The 27,987-nt window shown below is 40.5% G+C and overlaps 1 protein-coding gene across 1 annotated transcript in view; it reads right to left on the bottom strand.

Annotated features, from left to right (window-relative positions):
- Positions 1–27,674, bottom strand: part of FAM81B (family with sequence similarity 81 member B) — a 115,597-nt gene extending 87,923 nt beyond the window's left edge. The window contains exons 1-4 of the mRNA XM_064279697.1: positions 27,570–27,674; positions 22,914–23,029; positions 20,891–21,032; positions 17,503–17,567 (exon numbers count right to left, since the gene is read on the bottom strand). Coding sequence (XP_064135767.1) covers positions 17,503–17,567; positions 20,891–21,032; positions 22,914–23,029; positions 27,570–27,674 — 428 coding nt within the window. The remainder of the gene's footprint in view (positions 1–17,502; positions 17,568–20,890; positions 21,033–22,913; positions 23,030–27,569) is intronic.
- Between the last annotated feature and the right edge of the window lie 313 nt (positions 27,675–27,987).

Here is a 27,987-nt window from a genome sequence, read left to right as displayed (position 1 = left end):
TTAGGCTTTTGCTAGTACTGTATCACAGTTGGAAACCCTGGTGGTGTAGTGGTTAAGTGCTACGGCTGCTAACCAAAAGGTCAGGTCAGCAGTTCGAATCCGCCAGGTGCTCCTTGGAAACTCTATGGGGCAGTTCTACTCTGTCCTATAGGGTCGCTATGAGTCGGAATCGACTCGACGGCAGTGGGTTTTTTTTTTTTTTTTTGGTATCACAGTTTAACTTTTCCTTCCACCTAGTTTTCTCTTCCCTTCCCTTCCACAGGTGTTGATTCCAGAGCACTCCATAATAAGCCTTATGTTTACCAATCTCTGTCTCCAAGTTTTTTTCTGGGCAACTCAACCTCAGCCAGATGGTGGCTTTGGCCTGGGGCAAGAGACAGCTCAGCACGGCTGTGGGAAGATAAAATGCAGCGTGGAAATTGCAGTTCTGCTCTTGCTTCTCCTTTCCTATTGCCTTGGAACAAACAGTACCTCCCACTTGTATAAAATTTTAGACTCTGGTCTAGGTATCCCTAAGAGTAAGATTAGGGCAGGGCAGGAGGCCTGTATTGGCAAGACTGGAGACTGGGATCTCCAATCCAAATCCCCAGGGGAAAATGAACTAAAGGCTGAAACCACAAGACATTTGAGGAGCACAGCTTTTTCAAACCCAACTAACCAACAAATAAGCAACCTACTGAATTATACTTTCACACAGAAGAGAACACTAAAAGAGTTACAAAAAAAAAATTAAAGGCTAATAAACGCATTGAAAGAAATAGGGGAAAATATTGGCAAAATGAAAGCAAAGACTAGAAAACATAGAAAGTAAACAAGAAAAAATATTAGATCTGAAAAGTATAGTAGGTGAAATAAAGAAAAATAAAAAATGGGATAAATATGTCAAAGGAAATAGCTAAAGAATGAATTAGTGATTTAGAAGCCCCGATTAAGGAAATTTACCAGAAGGAGGAATGATCACACAATGTGGAGATATCAGGGTCAGGATTTGAAACGTGTCTGTCTGACTCCAAAATCAAATGTTAACTTTAACCTTCACATAGTCCTACCATTCCAAGAGTTAACTAGCAGAAGCAGGGGATACACCTTGATTAATACTAATCATTGATCTAATAAGGTGGCTGCATTAATGACATCTAGAAGTATCCCAAGACTCCAAATCCACTGCTTCCTTAATTCTTTCTTTCTTTATTGGTCCTGGCCACCATCATCACTTTTTCTACTTTTGCCTCCTAACAGCTCATCCCCACAGCAGCTAGAGTGATCTTCCTAAAGTGCTACCACTTGCCTACTTAAAACTCTCTGATGGCTTCTTATTCTCTGAGAAAAAAACCCGTGCTAAGTCTTCCAACCTTGTCTCCTCACATTCTTCCCTTCATTCACTCTTATTCAACCACAAGGGTCTTCTTTCTGTCCCTCAAACGTGCCAAGCTAGTTCTTAGCTCAGAGTTTCAACACTTGCTGTTCCTTCTGCTTGGAATGCTCTTCCCCACAGTCACCTCATGACTGTCTCCTTCCCACTGTTTACATCTCAACTTCAATACCCCCTCCTCAGAGAAGCCTTCCTCTCTGTCACTTTTATCATAGTGCCCCCTGTTATCTTCTGTATAGCACTTGTCATTATCTAAAATTACCTTGTTTACATGTTTGTGTTTATTTTCTGATCTCCATCACTAGAATGAATGCTCCTTTTGGGCAGAGACATTGTCAAGCTTGTTCGCCACAATGTACCCAACACTGAGAAGAGTGCCTGACACATAGTAGGTAGTCAATAAATATTAGTTTACTGACTGACTGATTTCTCTAGCTGAATTGTTCTCCTAAGGCATGAAAAAAAAAAAAAAAAGGCATAGTTGTTGGAAAATTAGAGGAAAAAAATAGTTCCACAAAAGCTACAGGCTGTTGAAGCCTCAAGGTTTTTAGCTTATTCTATTGAGCAGTATAATTATGAAAAAGATCAACACCCTTCCCCGAACCACCCATTGAAGAAAATAGCCTCAGGCTTGGTGAGATTGTTCTTTCTCCTCAGCTACACATCTGAGGAGCAAAGAAGGCTTTGTTAAGAGGTTTCATTAGTCAGATTCCATCTACCACTTATTTGACTCAAAAATATTCTTCTGGAAAATTACCAAATGGTACCTAGATATATACAATCCAGTCCTCTAAAACCCCAACATGCTGACGTTGCTACTCTGGATTGAACGTATGAGTCAGAGGCAGAAGGGAAGAGGATGTCAGGCACTGCTGATGGTGACACATGGCCTGGCAGTGGACCATAGATTCCCTCATTATTTTCCTTTAGTTTAGTGGACTATAGGTTCTCTCAATAATTTCTTTGAGTTAGAGCTTTTTTTTTCTGGCCTCTAGACAACCTGCAGCCAGGAGTTGCCAGTGAAAGGGTATTTGATCTCTAGTCTTTGGTCCTATACACAACCTATACAGACACTTGCAAATTATGCTGCTCTCACACACAAAAAAAAGAATTTGCCTTCTCTCAGGCATTCCTTTGTGGCAGACACTATTGATTGCCAAGAGCTATTTCCTCCTTTTGCCTAATTTAGTTCACCCTCCTGTCCCCCATTTACTTCAGGGGGTCAGGCTAATCACAGTGGCCCCAGTCTTCCGGGTTGAGCTTGCAATTGGTTTAGGTAAGAGTATGCAAAGCAATTCTGGTGGGAAACTTGCTGCAGGGCTTCTGAATAAGGTTTTTTTTCTCTTACAAGAGACACGAAAAGAAAATCTTCTTTGCTGGATGTTGTCATGTCCTTGTTTGATGCCTGGAACAGCTGCATCTATCTTGTTATCATGAGGGTAAAAAAGAATGTCAGGGAGGAAGGATAGAAAACACTGCATTGACCAAACTCTAGATGTTGTTGCTGTTATATAAGCTAATCAACGTCCTTATATATAAGCCATTTTGGATGGAGTTTCTTCTATGTGCAGCACTATATCTGTACCTAATTAATACCTTACCAATAAAAATGAGAGTTAAAATAGAAATGTATCAGTCAATAATATTTACTAAATATCTAAGATATTACTCTAATTCATGAACATATATGTAATGGTTCTGTCCCTCAAGGAACTTAGTGAAATTCAGTGTTTCTCATAGAGAAACTGGAATTAGTATCATTGATGGGGGTGAGGGGGGAAGGCGGGGCCATTAAAATGCAGACTCAGATTCTGTGGTTGCACCATAGACCCACTAAGTCATTATTCGGTGGGGAGGAGGAGTGTGAAGGAGAGCAAGAATGAGTGTTTTAAACAAGTACTTAGATGATTCTAATGTGTTCTAAAGATGGAACCCCACTAATTTATTTAAGACTGGCAATGTGAATTTAGTAAATAATATAAGGGAGGATACATAATGAAGGGCTAAAGTGTGAAATTTGGGACATGAACTCTCAATTTCTGTGACTTCAGAAACAGTTTAGTAAGTTGGAAAACTGAGGATAGGATATGGGCTCCACGCTTACCAACCAAGTACTTCAGTTCCTGCACCTTTAAACAAGGTCAATAGGGCCTATTTTGCTGTATAGTTGCAGGTTCTGAATGAGATAACAGAAGAAAATAGTAGGGGGCATTGACACCAATGCCATGCAGTTTGTACTCAATTCAGGGTGATGAGGGGCCTAAGTACACTCACTCTTGGGGAGCAGTGTTGGCTGATGGTCAAAACTGTATCCAGAAAGAGCAATAAAGAAGCAGACCTAAGCCAGCAGAGGGGCCAGTGGAATAGGGCTGCCACCTCTGCTCCGATGCCAGTCTGTGGTCCTGCCTGTCCCGGCTGGCCTCAATGTTGTTGCCACTTGAAGGAAGTTTCTGAGAAAGACAGCACCTACTGCATGCAAATATATTGGCTGCAGCCTTGGAGCTAAGTGACTTACCTTGATGCTAGACTTTAGTTATTTCTTTTTCCTTTGTTGTTGTTGTTAGGTGCCATCGAGTTGGTTCCAAGTCATAGTGACCCTATGCACAACAGAAAGAAACACTGCCCAGTCCTGTGTCATCCTCACGATTTTCTTGCTATGCTTGAGCCCATTGTTGGAGCCACTGTATCAACCCACGTCATTGAGGGTCTTCCTCTTTTTCGCTGACCTCTACTTTACCAAGCATGATGTCCTTCTCCAGGGACTGATCCCTCTTGACAAATGGCCAAATTATGTGAGACACAGTCTCACCATCCTTGCTTCCAAGGAGCATTCTGGTTGTACTTCTTCCCAGACAGATTTATTTGTTCTTTTGGCAATATTCTTTGCCAATACCACAGTTCAAAGGTGTCAATTTTCTTCAGTCTTCCTTATTCCTTGTCCAGCTTTCACATGCATATGAGGTGACTGAAAACACTAAGGATTGGGTCAGGCACACCTCAGTCCTCAAGGTGACATCTTTGCTTTTTAACACTTTAAAGAGATCTCTTGCAGCAGATTTTCCCAATGCAATGCATCTTTTGATTTCTTGACTGCTGCTTCCATGGGTATTGATTGCGGATCCAAGTAAGAGGAAATCTTTGACAACCTCAATCTTTTCTCCATTTGTCATGATGTTGCTTATTGATCCAGTTGTGAGGACCTTTTTTTCCTTTATGGTGAGGTGTAATCCATACTGAAGGCTGTGGTCTTTGATCTTCACCGGTAAGTACTTCAAGCCCTTTTTACTTTCAGCAAGCAAGGTTGTGTCATCTGCATAACGCAGGTTGTTAATGAGTCTTCCTCTAATCCTGACGCCCCGTTCTTCTTCTTGTAGTCCAGTTTCTCAGATTATTTGCTCTACATACGGATTGAGTAGGTATGGTGAAAGTATACAACCCTGACACACGCCTTTCCTGACTTTAAACCATGTAGAATCTCTCGTTCTGTTCAAATGACTGCCTCTTGATCTACGTACAGATTTGTCATGAGCACAATTAAGTGTTCCGGAATTCCCAGTCTCCACAATGTTGTCTATAATTTGTTATGATCCACACAGTTGAATGTCTTAGCGTAGTCAATAAGACACAGGTAAATATCCTTCTGGTATTCTCTACTTTCAGCCAGGATCCATCTGACATCAGCAATGATATCCTTGGTTCCATATCCTCTTCCAAACCTGGCTTGAATTTCTGGCAGTTCCCAGTTGATATATCACTGCAGCCACTTTTGAATGATCTTCAGCAAAATCTTGTTGCATGTAATATTAATGTTATTGTTTGATAATTTCCACATTCGGTTGGATCACTTTTCTTGGGCATATGCATAAATATGGATCTCTTCCAGTCAGTTGGCCAGGTAGCTGTCTTCCAAATTTCTTGGCATAGATAAGTGAGCACTTCCAGTGCTGCATCTGTTTGTTGAAACATCTCAATTGGTATTCTATCAATTCCTGGAACCTTGTTTTTCGCCAATGCTTTCAGTGCAGCTTGGACCTCTTCCTTCAGTACCATCGGTTTCTGATCACATGTTACCTCCTGAAATGGCTAAACTCTTTTTCCTTAGTAGTGTTTAAAGTTTATTTTTAAATGTTATTCTGTATGTAAGTGGAAAGATTTCTTTTTTGAATTTTCATTTCATGACTAAGATTTTTTTCTTGATTACTATGAATTAGAGTATTATTCCACCACCCATCTGCCACTTTGTCATAGTGTGGTGCTCATGTGTTGCTATGATACTGGGACCTATGCCACCAGTATTTCAAATACAAGCAGGGTCATATATGGTGCACAGGTTTTAGTGGTGCTTCCATACTAAGTCAGAGTAGGAGGAAAGGCCTTATTATCTGCTTCCAAAAATTAGCTAATAAAAATCCTATGAAATCACAACAGAATGTTGTTCAGTATAGTACTGAAAGATGATCCCTCTAGGTTCAAAGGACTCAAAATACCCAGTGACTGCAACAGTGAACTCGAACATATCAATGATTGTGAAGATGGCACAGGACCAGGCAGTGTTTCATTCTGTTGTACATTGGGTTGCCATGTGTTGGAGGTGGTTTGACAGTAACGAACAACAGAAAGTATTACTATTATTGCTTCCTAATAATGCTTAATGAAGCACCAAATGCTGCTGTGTTTAGTTCTATTTACATGATCCCTATAAGATGTTTACCTTCGAGCTTACATATTTTTTTCTCCTATTTTCATTGCCGTAAAGAAAGAGAATGTTGTTTTTGGACTGACCTTTCTAAATCAACAACTGGAAGAACAAACATATGAAAATTCTCAGTCTTCTAAGGTTCCTGAAGATATCATTATGCAAATCATCAAGTCATCGGGAAGGTTAAAAACTGAGGCCTTTCGCTAGTAATAAGTCCTCTTCAGTAAATGAAAAAAATCTCACTACTTTCTTAATATGTCCTGTCAGTGGGACCTACATTTAAACTTAACCAAAAAGGGTGGGGGGGGGGAAGAACCTGAATATTCCAGAAAAGTCCCGATGGAGTTCTAACCACAGGAGGGACAATCCTAGGGGCCTTTTGAGAGAGAAATTTGGGCTCTACATAGATCATTGATTATATCGCTGACAACTGCATTTGAACAGATTTTCCAGACTCTGGATTCTATTTCTCTGCAGTTTGGTGTGACTCACACCAGCCATGCTGTCGCTGGCAGATGCAGGGATGCGTCGGTACATACAGCCTCTCGCGTCCCTGCCTATTCTGTTCTTGTGAATAGAGCACTAAATTTACTTAGGAGGTCCTGATAGCTGTCTTGGCAACCTCTAATACTCAGAGACAGAAATCTGAAGATTCTAACCTTTTTCTAGAACACAAAAAGGCAGAACTGAAGCAAATTTTCAACATTTTTGTGGAAAGATCTATTACATGGTTAGTTACATTCCAAGTACGCAGAGTCCTTCTGCAAAAAATGAATATAAAGTGAAATTTAGGTTTTGATGCTTCACAAAAATAATCTGTGAGTACATGTGGGGAGCAATGAAATTGAAAATATTTTTTTCTATAGTTTCTTCATTACTTGTTTATAACCATCCCTGCCTTCCAAGGTATTTGAGTTTGGTAGCTGTAGAAGGCTCCGGTACCGGGTTTTACAAGGGCTGAATGTTCTGGGGAGTGAAGGAAGAAATTCAAGCTTCAGTCAAGGAAGAAGCAAACTAAGGCCAGTGGGGTTGGGCCTGCATCGGGCCTGCACTGGGAAGGGCCAGGAAAGGAGAAGACTTCAAACAGTGGCACAACCAAGAAGAAACTGGAAAAAAACACTGGTTGTGGATCTTTTCCGCTATACCAGGCAAATTCTTCATGCTCAGTAAACTTTTCGATAAAGTTACAAAATTAATGATGTACCTAGGGTGACTGGCTTTCTTTCTTGTGGAAGCATCAAGGCTGACACAGGTTCCAAACAGTGTCCCTGTGTAGATGAGGGGATGGTCGGTGCCTGGGTTCTATTTACAGGTAAAACATATGTAAGCTGCAGCAGCAAGTTGTTTTGAGGATATCTGGAGTTCTGATAGCATTTTGTAACACATGTGAGATCCTTTCTCACGTTGCTTTAATGTTTTTTGAGTGTGTATCCAGGAGAATGAACACTGGGCTTGGTGTCAGAAGACCTGGGCTCAAGTTCTGCTTCTGCCAGTTAACTATCTTTAACTTCTCTTAGGATGATCAGAAGAGGGCTGTTCTCTGTCCTATCTCAAATCTCTGTCCAATTTACCGAGGAGTTCAATTAAAATAACGTATCTAATGTGTTTTTTAAATATCTGAAAGTGTCATACACATGTGTTCTTATTGTAAACCAAAAACCCCATTGCCACTGAGTCTATTCTGATTCCTAGAGACCCTATAGGACAGGGTAGAACTGCCCCATACAGTTTCCAAGGCTGTAATCTTTATGGAAGCAGACTGCCACATCTTTCTCCCACTGAGCAGTTGGTGGGCTTGAACTGACAATCTTTTGGTTAGCAACTGAGTGCTTTAACCACTGTGCCACCAGAGCTCCTTGTTCTTATTACATTGTTGTTTTTAGGTGCCATTGAGTCAGTTCCGACTCATAATGATCCTATATGTACAACAGAACAAAACACTGCCTGGTCCTGTGCCATCCTCACAATTGTTGCTATGTTTGAGTCCATTGTCGCAGCCACCGTGTCAATCCATTTTGTTGAGATTCTTCCTCTTTTCGCTGACCCTCTACTTTACCAAGCATGATATTGTTCTCCAGGGACTGATCCCTCCTGATCTGTCCAAAGTATGTAAGATGCAGTCTGGCCATCGTTGCTTCCAAGGAGCATTCTGGTTATACTTCTTCCAAGAGAGACTTGTTCATTCTTTTGGAAGTCCATGGTGTACTCAACATTCTTCGCCAACACCACAATTCAAAGGTGGCAATTCTTCTTCGGTCTTCCTTATTCATTGTCCAGCTTTCGCATGTATATGCGGCAATTAAAAACACCATGGCTTGGATCAGGCGCACCTTAGTCCTCAGGTTGACATCTTTGCTTTTTAACACTTTAAAGAGATCTGTTGCAGCCGATTTTCCCAGTGCAATGTGTCTCTTGGTTGTAATTACAATTAGCAGCAATTATTAGATGGTAAATTATTTGAGGGGAGTTTCTACCTGGAAGGAATATAAGGAATTTTTAAAATTATACTATCTTATTTCTATACAGTTCTTATAGTCAACACACGACCTTCATGAACAGTATTTAATTTCATTCCTACAACTATCCTGTGGCACAACTACAATTTTTCTCAATTCAGGAGGAAATTGGAGCTTGGAGATTATAAGTAACTCAGCTGGAAAATGTTTTGCCATGTCTCTTCTGGCTCTTTCTCCTATGTCACAGCTTTGTTTAGACCAACTAGTGGTTCTTTCTGTCATATTTATATTTTCCTCAGAGGGATGAGGTGGATTTATCCCTCTGCTTTTAAATACATAACTTTCTCCCAACATCCTGTAATTTCATCTTACTTATCTCTCCTCTGCTTGGCTTGCTTTTCTCCTTGGGGCTGTATGGATCTTCTCTGAGGCCCAGAGACTACAGGGGCTCCTTCTCTGCTCTAGGAAACTGAAAGTGGCCTCTCCCTGGCCTCAGGGGTAGTCCCTACACTTGAGCAGAAGTTCTTAGGTCTGGTAAAAATTCAAAAAGGCTCCTGGGATGGAATGAACTGAGCTTTATCTGGGCAGTCCCTGTGCTGACTGATTTGGGGGTCTCTGTGGGTAATGTCCAACACCTATAGCTGTGCTTAACCACAGCCAGAGTCTTGCCCATCCCAGTTGGAGGCAGTCAGAAGATGATACAGAGAAAAGAATGAAAACACTGCACTGTGGCTGATGGTAGCTCCTTCCAGGTACAGCTACGATGCTGTGAATCCAGGCCCCCTTCATCCCCAGAGGGGCACTGATGGAGGAGGATCAGAAATCTATGATTGTGTCATATCTTCCATGCCACATGGGAGGAGTCAGAAGTGAAGATGTTCCTCTGTGTGTGTGTGTGTGTGTGTGTGTCTACACACGTATTGGGAGAATAGGTGGTGTGGATAGAGCAGTGATTAAGAACATAGGCTTTGGGGTGACAGAGACATAGAGTCCTAGGTTAGAATCTTGGGTCTGTCACTTAGTGTCTGTGTGACTCTGGGGAAGTTACTTCATCCCTCTGAACTCCAGTGTCTTCCTACCGTATTGAATTATTGTGAGGATTAAAAGAGATGATTTGACACAGAGTAGGGAGTGGAAGCTTTAACAATGGGTGTGGTTAAAGGGGCCAAAATATTTGCAGTGTGGGAAAGGTCCACTGGTTAATAAAAAAACTTAACAACCTCAAGGACTCAGGTATTCCTTTCTTCATAAACTATGCCGACTATTTCCAGCTTTCTGTCCTGGGAGTTAGTTCCCCTCAAAGATGAATACGGTATTACAAAATAAAACCACAAAGATCTCCAACCTAGTATGACTTATCCCATAGAGCTAAACCACAGTTTCATCTCCCTGTTTGGTATACTGTAATGTGAAATATTCATCTTAATCATGTAGCAACAAAAGCAATGAATCACAGAATAATAAAATGTCCACCATGATGCTACGGAAAAACCTTAAAAATGAGTATTGTCAGACCCTGAATGCCATATTCTATTCACTAAGAGAAATCATGAATCATTTATTATTTTGCCCATTTGACTTACTGAAAGTTTTATGTATCCAGATTTTGAATAGCATTCTTTGGCTGTCAGCCAGACCCTCATGTTCCCAAAATGTGTTCCTGAGGGAATTCCTGAAATATATACATTGGCAATAGTCCAGCCCAGACAACTTCTCAGTACAAAACAACTTCATTTTCCTGATGTTCTTTTTGTTCAGGAAATTTAGACCTTTCCTCATGGGCAGCAGAAACTCAAGATTCATTCCACCCAGAGACTTTGAAATCAAGCCCAGATAGCATCATAGTCCAAGTTCATACTTCTCTTTGTTCCAGCCATCATGATGTTCTTGCTACACGACAGAAGTGCTCCTGCCTTAGAAATGTTGCTTTTCCCCCCTAGATATCCACATGAACAACTCCCTCACCTCCTTCTAGTCTTTGCTTAAATGCCAATTTCTCAATGAGACCTACCCTGACCAGATAATCTAACAATGCATGTCTCTCCCTCCCACTCGAATGGAAACACCGTAAGGGCTGGGATTTTTGTTATGCTTGCCAATAACTCTGCAATATATCTAGCACAATGCCTGGCACTCAATAATAGATACTCAACAGATACTCATAAATAGATACTCAATAAATATATGTGTGGTGCAATGGATCACTTTTATATGGCCTTTCTTGCCATGGCCTTGTAACTTCCACCAAATGATCGAGTGGGACTGTGCAGTTAAGGTACTTGTGGCCCACCAAGGTGATTAGACAACTTGCTAATAATGCAAATAAGGTGCATGGCACCCTTGTGGGGTGGGATCATGCAAATAAGACGGATGGAACCCTAATGAAGGGATTAGTTAGTTTTGCCATCTGCTAGGCTTTAAAGAGCTAATCCCAGAGCAGAGAGGGGACCTCACTACCACCAAGAAGAAGAGATGGGAGTAGAGTGCATTCTTTAGACCCAGGGTCCCTGTGCTGAGAACCTCCTAGATGCAGGAGACAGAGAGAGCTGTAACACCAGAGACAGCACAAGACAGCTAGAAGCGGTGGAAGATAAGTGGCAAAAGCAGAATCAGGAGAATGGTGCAATACTGCATAGTGGGCTTCCTGACCCATGGAGCAAGGTGGTTACAATGAGTGTGCAGACCTACAGAGCAAGAGAGCCAAGTGCCTTTGAGCAGGAGGCTTGCCGGTGGAGTGGGATACCTCTGGGCAGTTACAGGTGGAGCTAAAGAGCTTTGTAACACTTGACCAAGCTGGGCTGAGGCCAGGCTGGGCCAAAAGGCCCAAGGGGCTGAGGGGCTAAAGGCTGAGAGGCTGAAGGCCAGAGAGAGGCCTGCCTGTGGGCATGGCTGAGAAGCAATCCTGACTGAAGAACTATATCCCAAGCTGTTCCTGATCTGAGTTGGAACCTGTTAGTTCCCTAATAAACTCCATAATTGTGAGTATGGTCTGTGAGCTCTGTGTGGTCATCGCAACAAATTATTGAACCCAGCAAAGAAGTAGAGAGTGCCGTGGGAGGGTTGGTTGGTGTCAGAATTGGTAAGAAGGTTAGAGAGAGGAGGCATGTCTGACCTCCTCTTTATAGGAATCAGCCTTAGGCTGATGCTGATAGTGATTCTCTCTCTCCTTCTGAAGTTAGAGGAGGTCAGATGCCTCTACCACTCCAGCATTTTTACAATATGGTAAATGAATAAATGGTGATAATCAGTTTTTGAAGACCAAAGAATCTGAGGGATGGAAGAAGGCTTGGAAATTATTTGATTCAGCAGTGAGAAAAAAACTTGTTTTTTTTTTTTTTTGTTGTTGGAGGGCCAATTCAAGAAAAATAAAAGAGATTTACGGTCAGAACTTGTTTTTATTCAAAATTAAATCTCATGGGGGTATAATGTATGTTTCTTAACCACCTGCTTTACTACATAGAATGCTTGCAAGAAAATTGGCTGTAAAATTATTATGTAGGAGAATTGAGAAGCAGAAGGCAGGGACAGCTTTCTAACCTGAATCCTGGAAATGAAATCTGGGTCTTATCTTGAACTCAAACAGCTTTTGGGACTCAGGCTACTCATCACTGGCCACTTGAAACCTCCACCCCACTTCATGGAGGAGTCATAGATTGCCCAGAGAAGAGAAAACATTTTCTTTTGCTCAAGGTCACATAGCTGATTAGAGGCAGATTCAAGGGTAGACCTGAGGTTTCCTAACCTCCATTTGGTGTTCCTGTCACCAGCACAAGAAAAAGAAGGAAAAGTGAAAAAGCTTTGGTTCTCTTCTGTTCAATTAAGCCTAAGTGAATATTGGATACACAGTTACCATCAGTGGAAATTTGGTCATTGTGAATTGTTGATGAATAAGTGAGGAAATAAAAATTATTTATTGTCTTTAATATGACATCACCATAACTGTCCTATAAATGATTGCAAGCATTCTGCTTCCCCTTGCATTATTGTTGTTGTTGTTGTGTGCTCTCTAGTCATTTATGACTTATAGCAACCCTATAGGACAGAGGAGAACTGCCGCATAGAGTTTTCTAGACTATAATTGCCTGTAATCTTTATGGGAGCAGATCACCAGGTCTTTTCTCCCGTGGAGTTGCTGGCAGGTTGAACAGCCAACCTTTGGAATAGCAGCTGAGTACTTAACCATTGTGCTGCGAGGGCTCCACATTATTAATATGATCTAACATCTAACAAGTACCCATAACAGGCAGGTGTTGCTCCAACTGCCTGAGGCGAAGAAGAGCCCGTTAAACACAGGTCTGCCTGTCTTTTTAATGGGTATATCTCTAACCAGCCCTTCTAATAGCATAGATATTACCTCTGTGGTTGCCGGAGCTTTTTTTTTTTTTTTGGTTGGTGTTACTTGAATTTAGTATTACCTGTAAATATACCCACATAAGGCAGAACCTCTGAAAATATGTGATATATATTCAGGCAGTTTAATTAATAGTGATTTTTACTTATGTAAGTTTGTATATCAACAAATCTGTTGCCACCCAATGACCACTATGACTTGAAAGATGAAGCTACGGCTTTTCCTGTTAAGCAGCCACCTAAGAGTCTACTGCTTTAATGATTGGACTGAAGTAGAGCTCTCAGGATTCAATTGGCTCACCATTGCTCTTCATGAAATCGGACAACTATAGTTTGTCAAGAACCAATATTCAATGCACCATGAGGGGCTGCTGTACCAGTTAGCACAAGTACCAGGTGCTGTCGAGTCGATTCTGACTCAAGGTGACGCCACGTGTGTCAGAGTAGAACTGTGTATACTATATATAGTACCATATCATCTGTAAATAGGGACAGTTTTACTTCTTACTTACGGATTTGGATGCCTTTTCTTTTTTTTTTTATATTAACTTTTATTGAGCTTCAAGTGAACGTTTACAAATCAAGTCAGACTGTCACATATAAGTTTATATACATCTTACTCTGTACTCCCACTTGCTCTCCCCCTAATGAGTCAGCCCTTCCAGTCTCTCCTTTCGTGACAATTTTGCCAGCTTCCAACTCTGTCTATCCTCCCATCCCCCCTCCAGACAGGAGATGCCAACACAGTCTCAAGTGTCCACCTGATATAATTAGCTCACTCTTCATCATCATCTCTCTCCTACCCACTGTCCAGGCCCTTTCATGTCTGATGAGTTGTCTTCGGGGATGGTTCCTGTCCTGTGCCAACAGAAGGTTTGGGGACCATGACCGCCGGGATTCCTCTAGTCTCAGTCAGACCATTAAGTACGGTCTTTTTATGAGAGTTTGGGGACTGCATCCCACTGATCTCCTGCTCCCTCAGGGGTTCTCTGTTGTGCTCCCTGTCAGGGCAGTCATTGATTGTGGCCGGGCACCAACTAGTTCTTCTGGTCTCAGGATGATGTAGGTCTCTGGTTCATGTGGCCCTTTCTGTCTCTTGGGGGATGCCCTTTCTTTTTCATGCCTTACTGCTCTAGCTAGGACTTCCAGCAAAATGTTAAATGGGAGTGGTGATAAAGGGCATCCTTGTCTTGTTCCTATTCTCAAGGGGTATGTTTTTAGCCTCTCTCCATTAAGAATGATGTTGACCGTTGGTTTTGTATAGATGCCCTTTATTATGTTGAGGAATTTTGCTTCTATATGTATTTTATTGAGTTTTTAAAAAATTATGAATGGCTGTTGGACTTTGTCAAGTGCCTTTTCTGTATCGACTGAGGTGATCATGTGATTGTTTTATTTATGTGGTGAATTACACTGATTGAATTTCTCTTGTCGAACAAATCCTTTCATGCCTGGTATGAATCCTACTTGGTTGTGGCGTATAATTTTTTTGATATGATGCTGAAGTCTATTGGCTAGAATTTTGTTGAGAATTTTTGCATCTATATTTATGAGAGATATTGGTCTGTAGTTTCCTTTTTGTGGTGTCTTTGCCTGTTTTTGGCATCAGGGTTATGCTTGCTTCATAGAATGAATTCAGAAGTATCCCTTCCTTTTCTATGTACTGAAATAGTTTGAGTAGTACTGATGCTCTTCTCTGAATGTTCTGGTAGAATTCTTCAGTGAAGCTATCTGAGCCAGAGCTTTTTTTTGTTGGGTGTTTTTTAAAATTAACTTTTCAATGTCTTGTTATGGGTCTGTTCAGATTTTCAACATCATTTGTGTTAGTTTGGGTAGGTAATGTGTTTCCAGAAATTTGTCCATTTCCTCTAGCTTTTCAAATTTGTTGGAGTATAACAAAGCTTTTCAAATTTGTTGGAGTATAGTGTCTCATAATTCCCTGTTATGACCCTTTTTATCTCAGTTGCGTCAGTTGTGATGTCCTCCATTTCATTTTTTATTTGGGTTATTTGCATCCTCTCGTGTTTTTCTTTTTCAGTTTGGCCAGTGGTTTGTTGATTTTGTTGATCCTTTCAAAGAACCAACTTTTGGTTTGTTGATTTTTTTCTATTTTTTTTCTCTCTCATTTATTTCTGCCCTGATCTTTATTATTTCCTTTTTTTCTGGTGGCTGTGTGCGTCTTTTGCTATTGTCTTTATAGTTGTTCAAGTTGTGTAGCTAATGGTTTAATTTTGTCCCTTTCTTCTTTTTTGATGCATGTACCTATTGCTATAAATTGACCTCTGAGCACTTCCTCTGCTGTGTCCCAAAGGTTTTGGTGTGATGTGTTTTCATTCTTGTTTGATTCCAGGAATTTTTGTATTTCATCTTTAATTTCTTCTATTACCCAGTGGTTTTTAAATGGAAGTAGTTCTCAGGCCTCAGGGCACAGCCCATCTAGAAGGGGTTGACATGGCACACAGGATCAGCCAGGTAGTCAGGAGACAAGAAAAGAAGGAAAGTAGAGAGACATGAGAAACAGAAATGAAGAAAGACAAAAAAGAAAAAATAAAAAAAGGAATGCCCCCAGGGATCCCACCAGTGTGGCTCCACAGACTGGGGAAGTGGCTCCCAAGGCACGCAGTACAGCCCAGTAAACTAGCAAACAAAAAAAGTCCTCAGGGATCCAACCAGAGTATCAGTACAGACTGGGGAAGCAGCTCCCCAACAAGCAGCCCTTCACAGTCTGTCAAGAAGAGGCAAAGATGGCATACAGAGCCAGGTGTTCAAGAGAAAGGAGAGGGAGGAGGTGAGAGGCAGGGAAGAAACCAAAAGAAGCTGAAAAATGCAACATCAGTAACAAAGAAATAGCACTGAAGGAGCCAGCCAGTGTGGGCAGGCTAAATCCAAGCCGCACAGAGCTGATGCCTCCCAGCCAAGTGACCCTGGCCCACTGGGACGTGGCAGAGGCCAAGCAGGGGGAAGAAGGGTGGGGGGTAGGAAGGCATGTGTTGTTGGTTACTGGGTGCTCTGTTTCCTGCTAGGAGCTTGTGAAGCTGCTTTCCCATACTCCCTCTCCTCCAATCTCCTATAGGGGTCCAAGATGGGGCATTCTTGCTGCATTAGCTGACAGGGGACCTCTACTCATATCTCTCCTCACTCTCTGTTCTCTGTCAGTTTCTTATTCCATTTGGTGGTTGTTTGAGTTCTTTATCTCTTCATTTGATGCATAGGGTTCAAGGACTGATGTTTGTTTCTATTTTACTTCATTTCTTGGGTCTTTGCTGTGGAGAGACAGCATAGTGCTTCTGTCTATAGCACCATGTTGGCTTTGCCTCCTCCCAACTATAATATTTTTAAACATTAAAAAAAAAAAAATCCTTTCCTCTAATTTGATTCCACTTTCTCTAAAGTATTGATATATAGTCATATAATCAAACACAAGTTATGAACAGCATGAAAAGAGGTGAATACAACGCGTTTGAAATATTTGGAATGTGTTAAATTCAATTGGCTAGCTAGATTAAGGAACTTCTTAATAGTGAAAATGTTGCAAATCAGTGAATATAAAATTATATCATTTTCATTATTCAAGGTAATTAACAAAAATTCAAAGTTCGGGATTTAAATTTTTCTCTTCACATCGACTCATTTCAACTATTTGGTTATTTTTCTTCTTTTGTCATGATGCATATTTTAGAATGAGAATTATTTTAAAGCAACAGGGGACCCTAAACGAAAACCCAATGCCATCAAGTCAATTCCAACTCATAGCAAGCCTCTAGAACAGGGTAGAACTGCCCCATAGAGATTCTAAGGAGTGGCTGGTGGATTCAAACTGCTGACCTTTTGGTTGTCAGACAAGCTCTTAACCACTGTGCTACCAGGGCTACACAGGGGACCCTAGAGAACTTCTAGTCCAACCTCTCTTCATTTTGAAAATGAAAGAATCAAGGCCCAGACAGGTTATGGGACTGACTGAGGCCATACAACAAATGAGTAGAAGGGCTGCGAGTAAACTCCAAGTACCTTGAAAATATTACTGGAAGCATCAGACCAAATTTACTTTGACATATGGAATAGAAAAACACTCAAATTAATATGCACTGCCTCTGCAACCCCACCTTTACAGACTAGAATTCTCTGCTCTTTTGGACAATGTACATGTATCAATAACCTGTCATTGTATTTCCCAAGTCCTCAGAGTTGTCCCTCTCCTACAGGCCTTTCCTGGATGAGCTCCAAATGTGGCACTGTAAGTAGTAAACCAAAATTTTATGATGGTTAATTTAATATACTTCAAAACTTTGTGAATTTTTATCAGGAAAGGTCAATAGATTTATTAATTTTGAAAGTCACAGTTAACCATATCTGATCTTGTTGTTTGTTGCTCATTGCCTATGCTGTATCAATTATCCATAAATCTACAGAAACCTACGTAAGTTATTTAAGAAGGAAGCAGTGAAATCGGCTTGCTCTGCCAATGAGAAAGGAATAGGATAGAGAAGTTCATCTTTCTGAGATTGCTTAAGTGAAGTTCTTTCTGAAAGCAAATAACTTAAAGGTCTCATGCAAGTACTTTAATCTCTGACTGAACCATTAAGTATAGTAAATATTAGTTAAAACTTATTGTAATTTAGACTTACTTGTCAATATATTCAACTAGATCTGTAGAATTCCTGGTTGACATTTTGGCTGGAGATAATCTTACCTAAAACGAAGGTCATGGATTTAAAATATATCATCTGCTACTTTACAAAGAAGTCTTATGCAACTTATCCTTATATAAATGTTTTAATTTTAAACAAAATGCATACCATAGATTATAGGCCACTAGTCCAATTAATCTTGTGCATGACCCATTTATGTTAATGACTAAAACAAAAATTAAGTTCTAAGAAAATACCGAAGAGCTGCATTTCATAGACTTGGTATCACAGTCAGGAAAAACTTTTTGGAAGAGTCAAAGCCACAGATTATTCCTAGATAATTTTTAATGAAATATTCAATCGTTATTGACAGAGTTACTAAAGAAGTCCTCACGGAATCAATTATTCTTGACATACTGATTTCTAAGGGGAACCAGCTAATTTCCCAAAGCAAAGCTCCAAACTAGAAAACCAGTTTATTCAAGTATTTGTGTTTTCTAAGAAACGTGGATGCAAGACTACTACAAAACAAAAGCAAAACAACCTGTTGCCACGGAGTCAGAAATAAAAGCACAGAACACAGCTATTTACATAATTTACTGGTATTACACATAGACGGACATACCCCAGTGCCGTCGAGTTGATTCCGACTCATAGCAACCCTACAGGACAGAGTAGAACTGTCCGATAGAGTTTCCAAGGAGCGCCTGGCGAATTCGAACTGCCAACCCTTTGGTTAGCAGCCATAGCACTTAGCCACTACGCCACCAGGGTTTCCTAGACGGACATACAGATACTTAACTGACAACCTCAAATCCAATAAAATACTACTAGAAAGTTCTATTTGTATGAAGGTTCATAATTTTGCAGCATTTCTGTGAGGAAAGAGAATACCAAAGGTACTCACTTTTTTTTACATATGCTAAAAATGCTTTAAACTTAAATGTTCTTTTATTCTTTGAGCCTGAAAACAGGACACAGTTGTATTCCAATTTCAATAGCCTGTCACTGAACTAGATTCAAAAGGGAGAGTGTGAATGGTATTCCACTTCAACTAAAAACTCGAATAAAATATATTCACAGGATATTTTTTGCTTGGTTTATCGTATATTATAATGGTGGACAGACTGCGTTAATAACCATGTGCAGAAATCATTCCTTTTGCAAATGTCCAAGGATCTATCACTTCTTAATTTAAGGCCTAAGAAACTTAATTGGAAACCTTCTTCCTCCAATAAAACTTGAAAAAAGATGAGTGCATTATCAAGGATGCTAATAAACAAGACCTGGCCTCCGCCAGGCTCTCTTGACCCAGTCTACTTGGTGGCTGGCAACCAGAGCAAGCTTGAGGTTGCTCAGGAAGGAGCCACTAAGCTGCCATGATAGTACTTTAGGCCCTCCCTGCCCATTGCTGACAGGTCTAAGCTCAATCTTCTTTTCAGAAGGTCGATAAATGGATCCACTGAGCAACAGGTGCTGACATCATGGAAACCATCTCATTTCCCTAGGATTTGACTGGCCTTCTGCCCTGGTTCCTCTTTGGACTGCAGGTTCATACTGGAATAGTATTGAGCTCTGGACTCCTCAACTGCTTCATGCCGGCTCATGCCTCCTTCCTGTGGAAGTAGGCTTTTGGTATTCTTTAACAACTGGTTGCTCCCTGCCATGAGTCGGAGTCTACTTGATGGCAACTAACAACAACAACAGTCAACTGTAAATATTTCTTGAATGAACATGATGAATACTATGTCCAAGAGGAAACCCTGGTGGTGTAGTGGTTAAGTGCTACGACTGCTAACCAAAGGGTTGGCAGTTCGAATCCACCAGGAGCTCCTTGGAGACTCTATGGGGCAGTTCTACTCTGTTCTATAGGGTCGCTGTGAGTCGGAATCAACTCGACAGTACTGGGTTTGATTTTTTTTGGTTTGTGTCCAAGAACACTAAATTATTGTACTCTTTTCTCTCTCCTTCTGGGCTGTAACGTTGGATATATACCTGTTTTTTTTTTTTTTTAAATGTTTGTGTTTGATTTGGAAAATCATAAGTATCATTCTCTTAAAAACATACCTACAACACACTTTTAAAGTGACAGATGTTAAGTCTGATGCTGAAGGAAAATTTAGAAAAATAAAGAAAAGTAAAAGATACAGAAAAAAAAGAACTCTCAAAATTCTACTACCTAAGGATTGTTAACGTATTTATTTCCTCTTTTTTCTATGTAATTTTTCATGCATGTAAGACTGTACTGCATTTAAATTTTTATATCCTTGCTAATTGAATATACAAACCAGTTCTGTTTCATTCACATTTCTACACATGATTCTAACAAAACTGCCTCACAGTTGACTTGATGCAGTTGGTGGATCCATCTGTTATTACGGGATTTTGACCTGTGCCAGTTTTCACCTGTTCCATAATAATACTTTGAAATGTCAGTCATTTATGGCTTTATGGACTATAAAATACTTTCCTGCATATGATGTGATTTCATTCTTCCAAAAGCACTGAGAGATGGATATCATTATCTCTAAGGATGATATTAGTAACTTTAAGTGACTGAAATCCTTCCTTATTACAGAAACAGTGTAAGATGACTACTTTATAAAAGAGAAATTTGAGGAACAGAGACATGATGAACTTGCTCAAGGTCACATAGATAATGGTAATAATAATTGTACCACAACTGTTATTGATTGAACTCTTCCTACCTGAGCCCTTAAGTGACTCAATCAAACTTCACAACAACTTTGTATGCGAGGCCTAATTAGCTCCATTTTTATAGAAGAGGAAACACAGAGGTTAAGTAGTTGTCCAAAGTCACACAGCTAGTTCATGGTACAGCCAATAAAAAAAGAATAGATACCAAAAATCAGTGTCTGAGGCTGAGCTAGCTTTCTGATGCTTGTTCTATAATAATAGGCTATATCTTCTGGTTAGGTGTTATGAGGATTACAAAATAAAATATAAAAACAGTGCTTGCTTTCAATGTTCTTTTTAATTACTGGGGAAGATATGACAAGTACTAGTAAGAGAAACACTTCTATTTAGCTATTTCTTTTTTCATGATAGAGATCAAGTCTACACCTTGAGTTTGTTGTGATTTTTTTTTGAATCTTCATAAAAAAACAAATCATTGGCTTTGCTAATCTTTCCTGGCCCACATCTTAAGTCAGTCCAAGTAATGAATTTACAGTTTGAGACCCTTTTTCTTTTCAGCCTGTGCCGTCATCAGTCACAATATCAAGTCACAACAAACAGGAAATGTGGGAAGAATGAAGAGAAAAGCCACTCTTCCAGTATACTTAAAACTCTCTAAGCAAAGTTAAGCTTTAAGAAAGCTGAACAAAATATTGTATTTTTAATATGAACATCTAAAAGTACTTGCTTTCTTTTCTTGGTCACTGGCTGAGCCAGGAAGGGGACCATCAGGTTCATCTGGTAGTTCCTTGGCAGTCGGAAAGGCACTTTTGTTTACATCTGTATCTAGGCAACCAGAATGCTGAATCAGATCAGGAACTAAGGCAAGTAAATTTTAATAGTAGTGGTAAGGGAAGTTTCTGTACATATGGCTAAGGTTAAAGGGGGGTTTCCAATTAGTATGATGCCTTCCCTCTTCCCTCACCCCCATCCCAATTCTCCCCCCAATTCCTATCATAAGCTAGAACTATAAGCTAGTTCTAGTAAGCTAGAACTATAGATACTTCCAGAAGAAATTTTGGACACTTTGTTGAGGTTTGTGCACTCATTTAAATCAAGCAGTTCTAAAATCATAGGTAATAATTTCTCATCCATTGTGCCCAAGTCATCTGAGTATCTCTTTTAAGATTGCCTCCTTTATTTGTATTAAGAAATATAAGTAAGATAGTGAAATAGGAGAAAGCTAGAGATGTAACTAGTCCATGAACAGATACCTGAACTCATGGTGCTTGGTTTCCAAGCTTTACTTTTTGTTGATTTGATTTTTTGAAGGCAGTCAGAGATTTTTTTTTCTCCTCTCAGAAAGTCAAACTGCTAGGGAAACTTGATTGCATCCTGACCAAAGTCTTCACGTTTCTGGGGCATTTCCCCAAGAGTGCTCAGCAGCATTGTGACTGCAGGAAAGATCTGTGATGTCAATGTTTTTTGTCCTCATGCTTTAAGTCACTAAGTCCATGGTACTTAGCAGCTTCAAGGGTTTTCTTTAATGCTTATTGTCATGATAATCACTCCGTTTTTCATCTTTTTTTGCCTCAATGGGTGGGAAGTGGCCATTGCTAACGTTGATATTTCACACTGTTTCCCGATTTTACCTTCACAATTTGAAAAGATACTAAAAAAACTAGTTGCCATCAAATCAGACAAAAAAAAAAAAAAATGAAATGCTGCAATATTCTCAAAAGTGTCTAAACCTTTTCAGGTATGGTAGTTAAGGTAGCTAACTGTTCTGGCCACTAGAGGGGAGTATCGCAAATGATGCAGCAATAATGACAGGTGTGGGTCAAGGCTTTAAATAAAATATTGAACTTTGGCTTTGTAGAGGAAACTTTATTCAGTTATGTGGCCAAAAGAGTGTGGATTGTTCCAGCTCTAAAACATTTCCTGGTTTTTAAAAGTAGAATTTGCATATTTTATTAATACTATTTGGCCCTCATATACAGAAATAATGCTATTGTCTCAGTTACTTTTCCAGTTATGGTGCTGAATTTGCCCTGCGCTAAGGACACACGATGTTGGGATGCAGAATGACAAGCTGGCCCCACAGATAAATGCAACCCATGATGTTGGCCTCAATGATGTCCTTTAGTGCTGAGCTAAACCCTCCAAACACAGAGATACAATATTTCATGGTTTGCAAGCAGTCCAAAAGGCTAATCACACCACCCTAATCACCATCATCTCTAGCACCAAGAGAGACTGACACACTAGCTATTGAGAGCAGATGGCTACAGAATCTGAGAGAGTGGGTTGGGATCCTGATTCCTCGACCTATTGGCTTTCTACTTTGGGCAAAATTACCTCACTTCTTCCGGCATTGGATTTCTCAACTGTAAAGTCGAGACAATAATATCGATCTCATAAGGTGGTTGGAAGGATGAATTGCAATAATACTCTTAAACAGCTCAGCTGAGTGCCAGACTGAGAATCCACTAAAAGATAGCTATTACTAGCAATTATTTCACAGTGTGGAAATTACCCAAGAAATAGGTAGGGTCTGTGTGAAAAAAGAAAACTGGATTTGACCTTACTTAATGGGATTTTTTTCTCTTCTTAAATTCAGTTTTCTAATCCATAGACAAGAAAGCTGAATTTAAGAAAAATGGGTCCCACTGACATGGAGAGCTCTAACTTGTTTATTCTCTAAACATAAATGACTGCTTGGTTTTTAACAGAACAATGCATGTAATGTACATATACCACTGAATTCCTACCTGCCCAAAGTGTCTATGGAAAATTCTTCTTGAAAGCCAATGATCTTCAAAGATCCCCCCAATTTGGGGCTTCCTAAAGTGCAGCCTAACACACAGAAGCCAAAAACATCCAATTTCTATTTTAAAAAAGTTAATAACATTGTATTCGAATATTAAATTTAGGCATAAGGAAATTCTCTGATGTGGTGGTCAATGAAGGGGGGGTGGTCAGTGGGGAGGTCACCCAGGAGAGAACCTCTGTATGTTGTTGTACACTACACAGCCCTGTTGTTAACTCCCATCTAGTTAACCCCCAAATCATAGCGACCCCATGCACAAAGGAAAGAAACGGTGCCTGATTCTGTACCATCCCTGTAATCAGTTACGGATTGGACTGGTGTGATCCACAGGGTTTTCACTGGGTGATTTTCAGAAATAGATGAAGAATTCCAAGAAGGGTGAAGTGCAAGGAGGTTCAGAAAAGGTTGTTATTCACCTAAGTAAGTGGTGAACCCTGAGTAAACCCCAAGTCTTCTGACTCCTAGCCTGTGCACCATTCCTCCTGGGACACTTAATTCTTTAAACTCTGGGTGTTTACCTGATTTCCGTTTTAAAGGGGTGGTCAGTGTTTGAACCTAAAGGAAAGATTAAGGCTTGGAATTTCAATAAGTGGAATATTTTTGAAGGAAGAGTATTTTGGTTCCCTTAAAATAACTTCTCAAGGCTTAAGCTTATATATCTTTGAGTATCCATTCTTGGTAAATTATATAATCCTGCTTTCCATTTATGAAATGGGATGCTGGTTATAATAGCACCTACCATATAAGATTGTTATGATAATTAATGAGACTTGTAAGGCTCTTAAAACAGTGCTTGAAGCACCATTAACACTCAGTAAATGTTAGCTCTTATTCTCTTGGGTCTAACTCTGTCAACTTTACTGCATTTTCTAGGTGGAGTTAAAAGGGTCCCTGGTGGTACAGTGATTAAAGCGTTTAGCTGCTAACCAAAAGGTTGGTGGTTCAAACCTACCAGCCACTCTGCGGGAGAAAGCTGTACCTATCTGGTTCCATAAGGATTTATAGCCTTGGACATCTTGTAAGGCAGTTCTACTCTGTCCTATAGGATCACTATCTAAGTCACCTAGTGCAGCTATAACAGAAATACCACAAGTGGATGGCTTTAACAAAGAGAAGTTTATTCTCTCACAGTCTAGAAGACTAGAAGTCTAAATTCAGGGTGTCAGCTCCAGGGGAAGGCTTTCTCTGTCGGCTCTGGAGGAAGGTTCTGGTCATCAATCTTCCCCTGGACTAGGAGCTTCTCTGCACAGGAACCCTGGGTCCAAAGGATGTGCTCTGCTCCCAGCACTACTTTCTTGGTGGTATGAGGTCCTTTTATCTCTTGTAAGATAAAAGGTGGTGTGGGCCACACTGCAGGGAAACTTTCTTTATATTGGATCAGACATGTGATCTTAATCAGGGTGTTACAATCCTACCCTAATCCTCTTTAATATAAAATTACAATCACAAAATGGAGGACAACCACACAATAGCGGGAATCATGGCCTAATCAATCTGACACATATTTTGGGGGGACACAATTCAATCCATGACAATCACTATAGGCCGGAATCCACTCAATGGCAGTGGGTTTGAGTTTTTTGGTAGGTAGAATTTCTTTAGTAGGGGTTGAATATCTATCAAATGAATACATGAAAGCATTTGTACTTTGTCCATAAGGGATTGGAAGGAGCCTGTGGTAGGAGGTGGAGGGCCAGTTTTCATGTGCCATTTCATGGAGGCCTTCAGCCTCTCCTAGGGAAAGTAACTAGACTTGATGCAGCTCCCATTACCATGAACCTCACCCTAGGAACTTCTGCCCAATGGCTCAACCTTAGGAAAATTCTCTGGGACTTCTGGAACCATTTGCTTATGAAGGATTCTAAGCACCTCCTATTCCAAGGCATTGATTGTCTTGGGCCCCATGGGGAATACAAGGATTAAAAAAAATACAGCCTATGCCCTTTAGGAGTTTATTCTCTATAGGAGAGAGGGTGAGCCCATGACTGACTCTAAATCAAGTTAAAAATAAAATAGAAGAAAATAGAAATAATCAGAAGAGAATTTTGATGAGCCTACTCACTACTTCTCACTGCTTCTATAGATCTATGTACATCTCTGTCCATATATTCTCCTTTCTGTACTGTTGCAGTGGATGGACCATCTGTTCATCTATCTCATCGTTAAGTTAAGGCCAATCCCTCCAGTTATTCTTAGATATACCACTTCCTTTCACCTGCTCAAGGACATTGTTCCAGCAATTTCTCCTTCTTTACTGGGTCTTTCCCATTAGTATACAAGCATACTTTTTTTTTTTTTAATCTCTCCCACCCGCCTTAAAGCAAAATAAACAGACAAAAAACAAGAAGCTCTTGACCCTATGTTCCCTTTCAGCTATGACTAAAATCTTTTCATTTTTACACAAGAAATCTCCTCGAAAAGTTTGTTGATATTTTGCTCTGATTTCTCTCTCCAATTCTTTCTTGCACCATTAAAATCAGGCTTTCTGTTCCTTGCATCCTTCACTGAAACTGCTCTTTTGAAGTAGTTTTATGCTTCTACGACCTACCTGTTGCTAAATCCAGTGGTCAATTCTCAGTCCTGATCTTACTTGCCATCAGTAGTATTTGACAGTCAGTAGCTATGTTTTCCCTGAAATTCTTTCTTTATCCTGTCTGCCACCTCTCTACTACTGCTTTTCATGGATTTCCTCTCCTCTCCCCAACCTCTGAGTGGATGACCAAATCATCTCGGTTTGCCTGGGACATTCCTTTTTAATACTGAAAGTCTCATGTCCAGGAGATCCCTCAGCCCTGGACAAACTAGAACAGTTGGTCCCCCTACTTCTGAATGTTAAAGTGCCTGTCTTAGTCATCTAGTGCTGCTATAACAGAAATACCACGGTGGATGGCTTTAACAAAGAGAAGTTTATTTCCTCACAGTAAAGTAGGCTAAAAGTCCAAATTCAGGACGTCAGCTCCAGGTTCGGAAGGCTTTCTCTCTCTGTCAGCCTTCTCATCAATCTTCCCCCAGGCTAGGAGCTTCTCCGTGCAGGGACCCCAGGTCCAAGGATGAGCTCTTCTCCTGGCACTGCTTTCTTGGTGATTTGAGTTCCCCCTCTCTGCTCGCTTCCCTTTCCTTTTTATCTTTTGAGAGATAAAAGGTGGTGTAGGCCACACCCCAGGGAAACTCCCCTTACGTTGGATCAGGGATGTGACCTGGCTAAGGTTGTTACAGCCCCACCCTAACCCCCTTTAACATAAAATTACAATCACAAAATGGAGGACAACTACACAATACTGGGAATCATGGCCTAATCAAGTTAACACATATTTTGGGGGAACACAATTCAATCCATGACAGTGTCCCAAGGCTTGGTCCTTGGGCTTCCATACTCACTACCTTGATGATCTCATGGCTATAAACTGATGGTCCACAAATTCCCCTTTCCCCAGAATTGCTCTGCCTACAGCCTTGTCCATTCCAGTAAATGGTAACAGCCTTTTACCAATTGCTCAGGCCCTAAATCTTAGAATCCTCCTTGATGGCTCCCTTTCGCTCGTACCCTACCTCCAATCCTATTCACCCCACCTTCAAAATATATTCAGAATTGGGTCACTTCTTACTACCTCCTCTGCCACCATAATGGCCCAAGGGACCATTATCTCTTCCCTGGATCATTGCAATGGCTTTCTAAAACCAATCTTCCTTCTTCCAAGCTTGCCTCTCGTGTTTTATTCTCAACAAAATTGTGATTATGTTAAAGTTAGGTCTAACCATGAAACTCATCTGCTCAAAATCCTCCAATAGTGTGGAGAGCTGGCTAGCTGAAAGCAAACATAGAAGCAAATAACATGTGAAGAAAGGAGATAAAGAAGATGATGCAACCTAGAGGAGAAAAACAACCCTATCAACAGAAGACACTGGGACCAGCAAGTCACAAACAAGGATTTATCAACACCAACCAAACAGACTCAAAGAGCTCCAGCTAAGTCTTAAACAAGGACTTATCAACACCAACCAAACAGGCTCAAAGAGCCCCAACGTGTATAAAAGAAGGGACACTAAGACTCAACTTTGCTCAGAGTCATAACCAGAGCCAACTCGGTCATTCTTTGTGGACTGGGAAGCAGTGGGCTGCGGCAGCTGGCCCGGGCTCACTCTTAGTTCACTCCCGACCCAACACATGTTGCTTTGGTCATACTTTGAAGCTTAAGGGATAATAAGCCTGTGGGCTCAAGAGATGTGACAGAGATCCACAAGAAATTCTTGGGGATCGAGGCTGATTTGACATCTGAACTGTCAATGACGGCATGGTCAAGAGTTGGCCTGGACCACAAAACATACCCAAACACTGTCCTCATTTGCCATAAGCTTGCTTGCTTTCCCTCTCCTTTCCCCTGGTGAATTGAAATCTCCGGTGTCTGGGGTAGCCAAGAACCTGTGTGCCTAATAACTAATAAAGACACTGTGGAAAGACACAAATTGTTTGGAGTAGTTGATTGCGATCCCCTCCTCATGACAAATAGTTTTTCATTTTGTACAAAGGGCAAAACTTTTCTAAGAGCTACAAAACTTTTTTGAGATCTATGTGATAGGGTCTCCACAGTCATCTGACCTCATCTTCTATTACTCTTCCCTTGGCTTTCTCTACTGCAGTCATACTAGCCACCTCATTGTTCCTGAACACACTGGTAGGCTTTGCCTCAGGACCTTTGACCATACTGTTGTCCCTGCTTAAATGCACTTTCTCTAGATATCCCCTCTGCTCAATCCCTTACTTCCTTCTGGTCTTCCTCAAACATCATTTTCTCAGAAAGGCCTTTCCGGGCTATCTAAAATTACAGTTCCTCTCATATTCACACACTTCCTATTACCACATCCTGCTGTATTTTCTCCTTACTACTTACTTATCTAACATATATTTTCTTTTTCTGTTAATTTTCTTTTTCCCCCGCTAGAATCTAAGTTCCATAGGATAAGAAATTTTGTTCACCACTCTGCCCAATGCCTAGAATAGTATCTGGCACATGGTA

This window comes from Loxodonta africana, chromosome 2 (assembly GCF_030014295.1).
Source record: "Loxodonta africana isolate mLoxAfr1 chromosome 2, mLoxAfr1.hap2, whole genome shotgun sequence".
In the NCBI taxonomy this organism is placed as follows: Eukaryota; Metazoa; Chordata; class Mammalia; order Proboscidea; family Elephantidae; genus Loxodonta; species Loxodonta africana.
The sequence above is the reverse complement of the archived record's forward strand: the minus strand, read 5'-3'. Positions and strand labels throughout refer to the sequence as shown.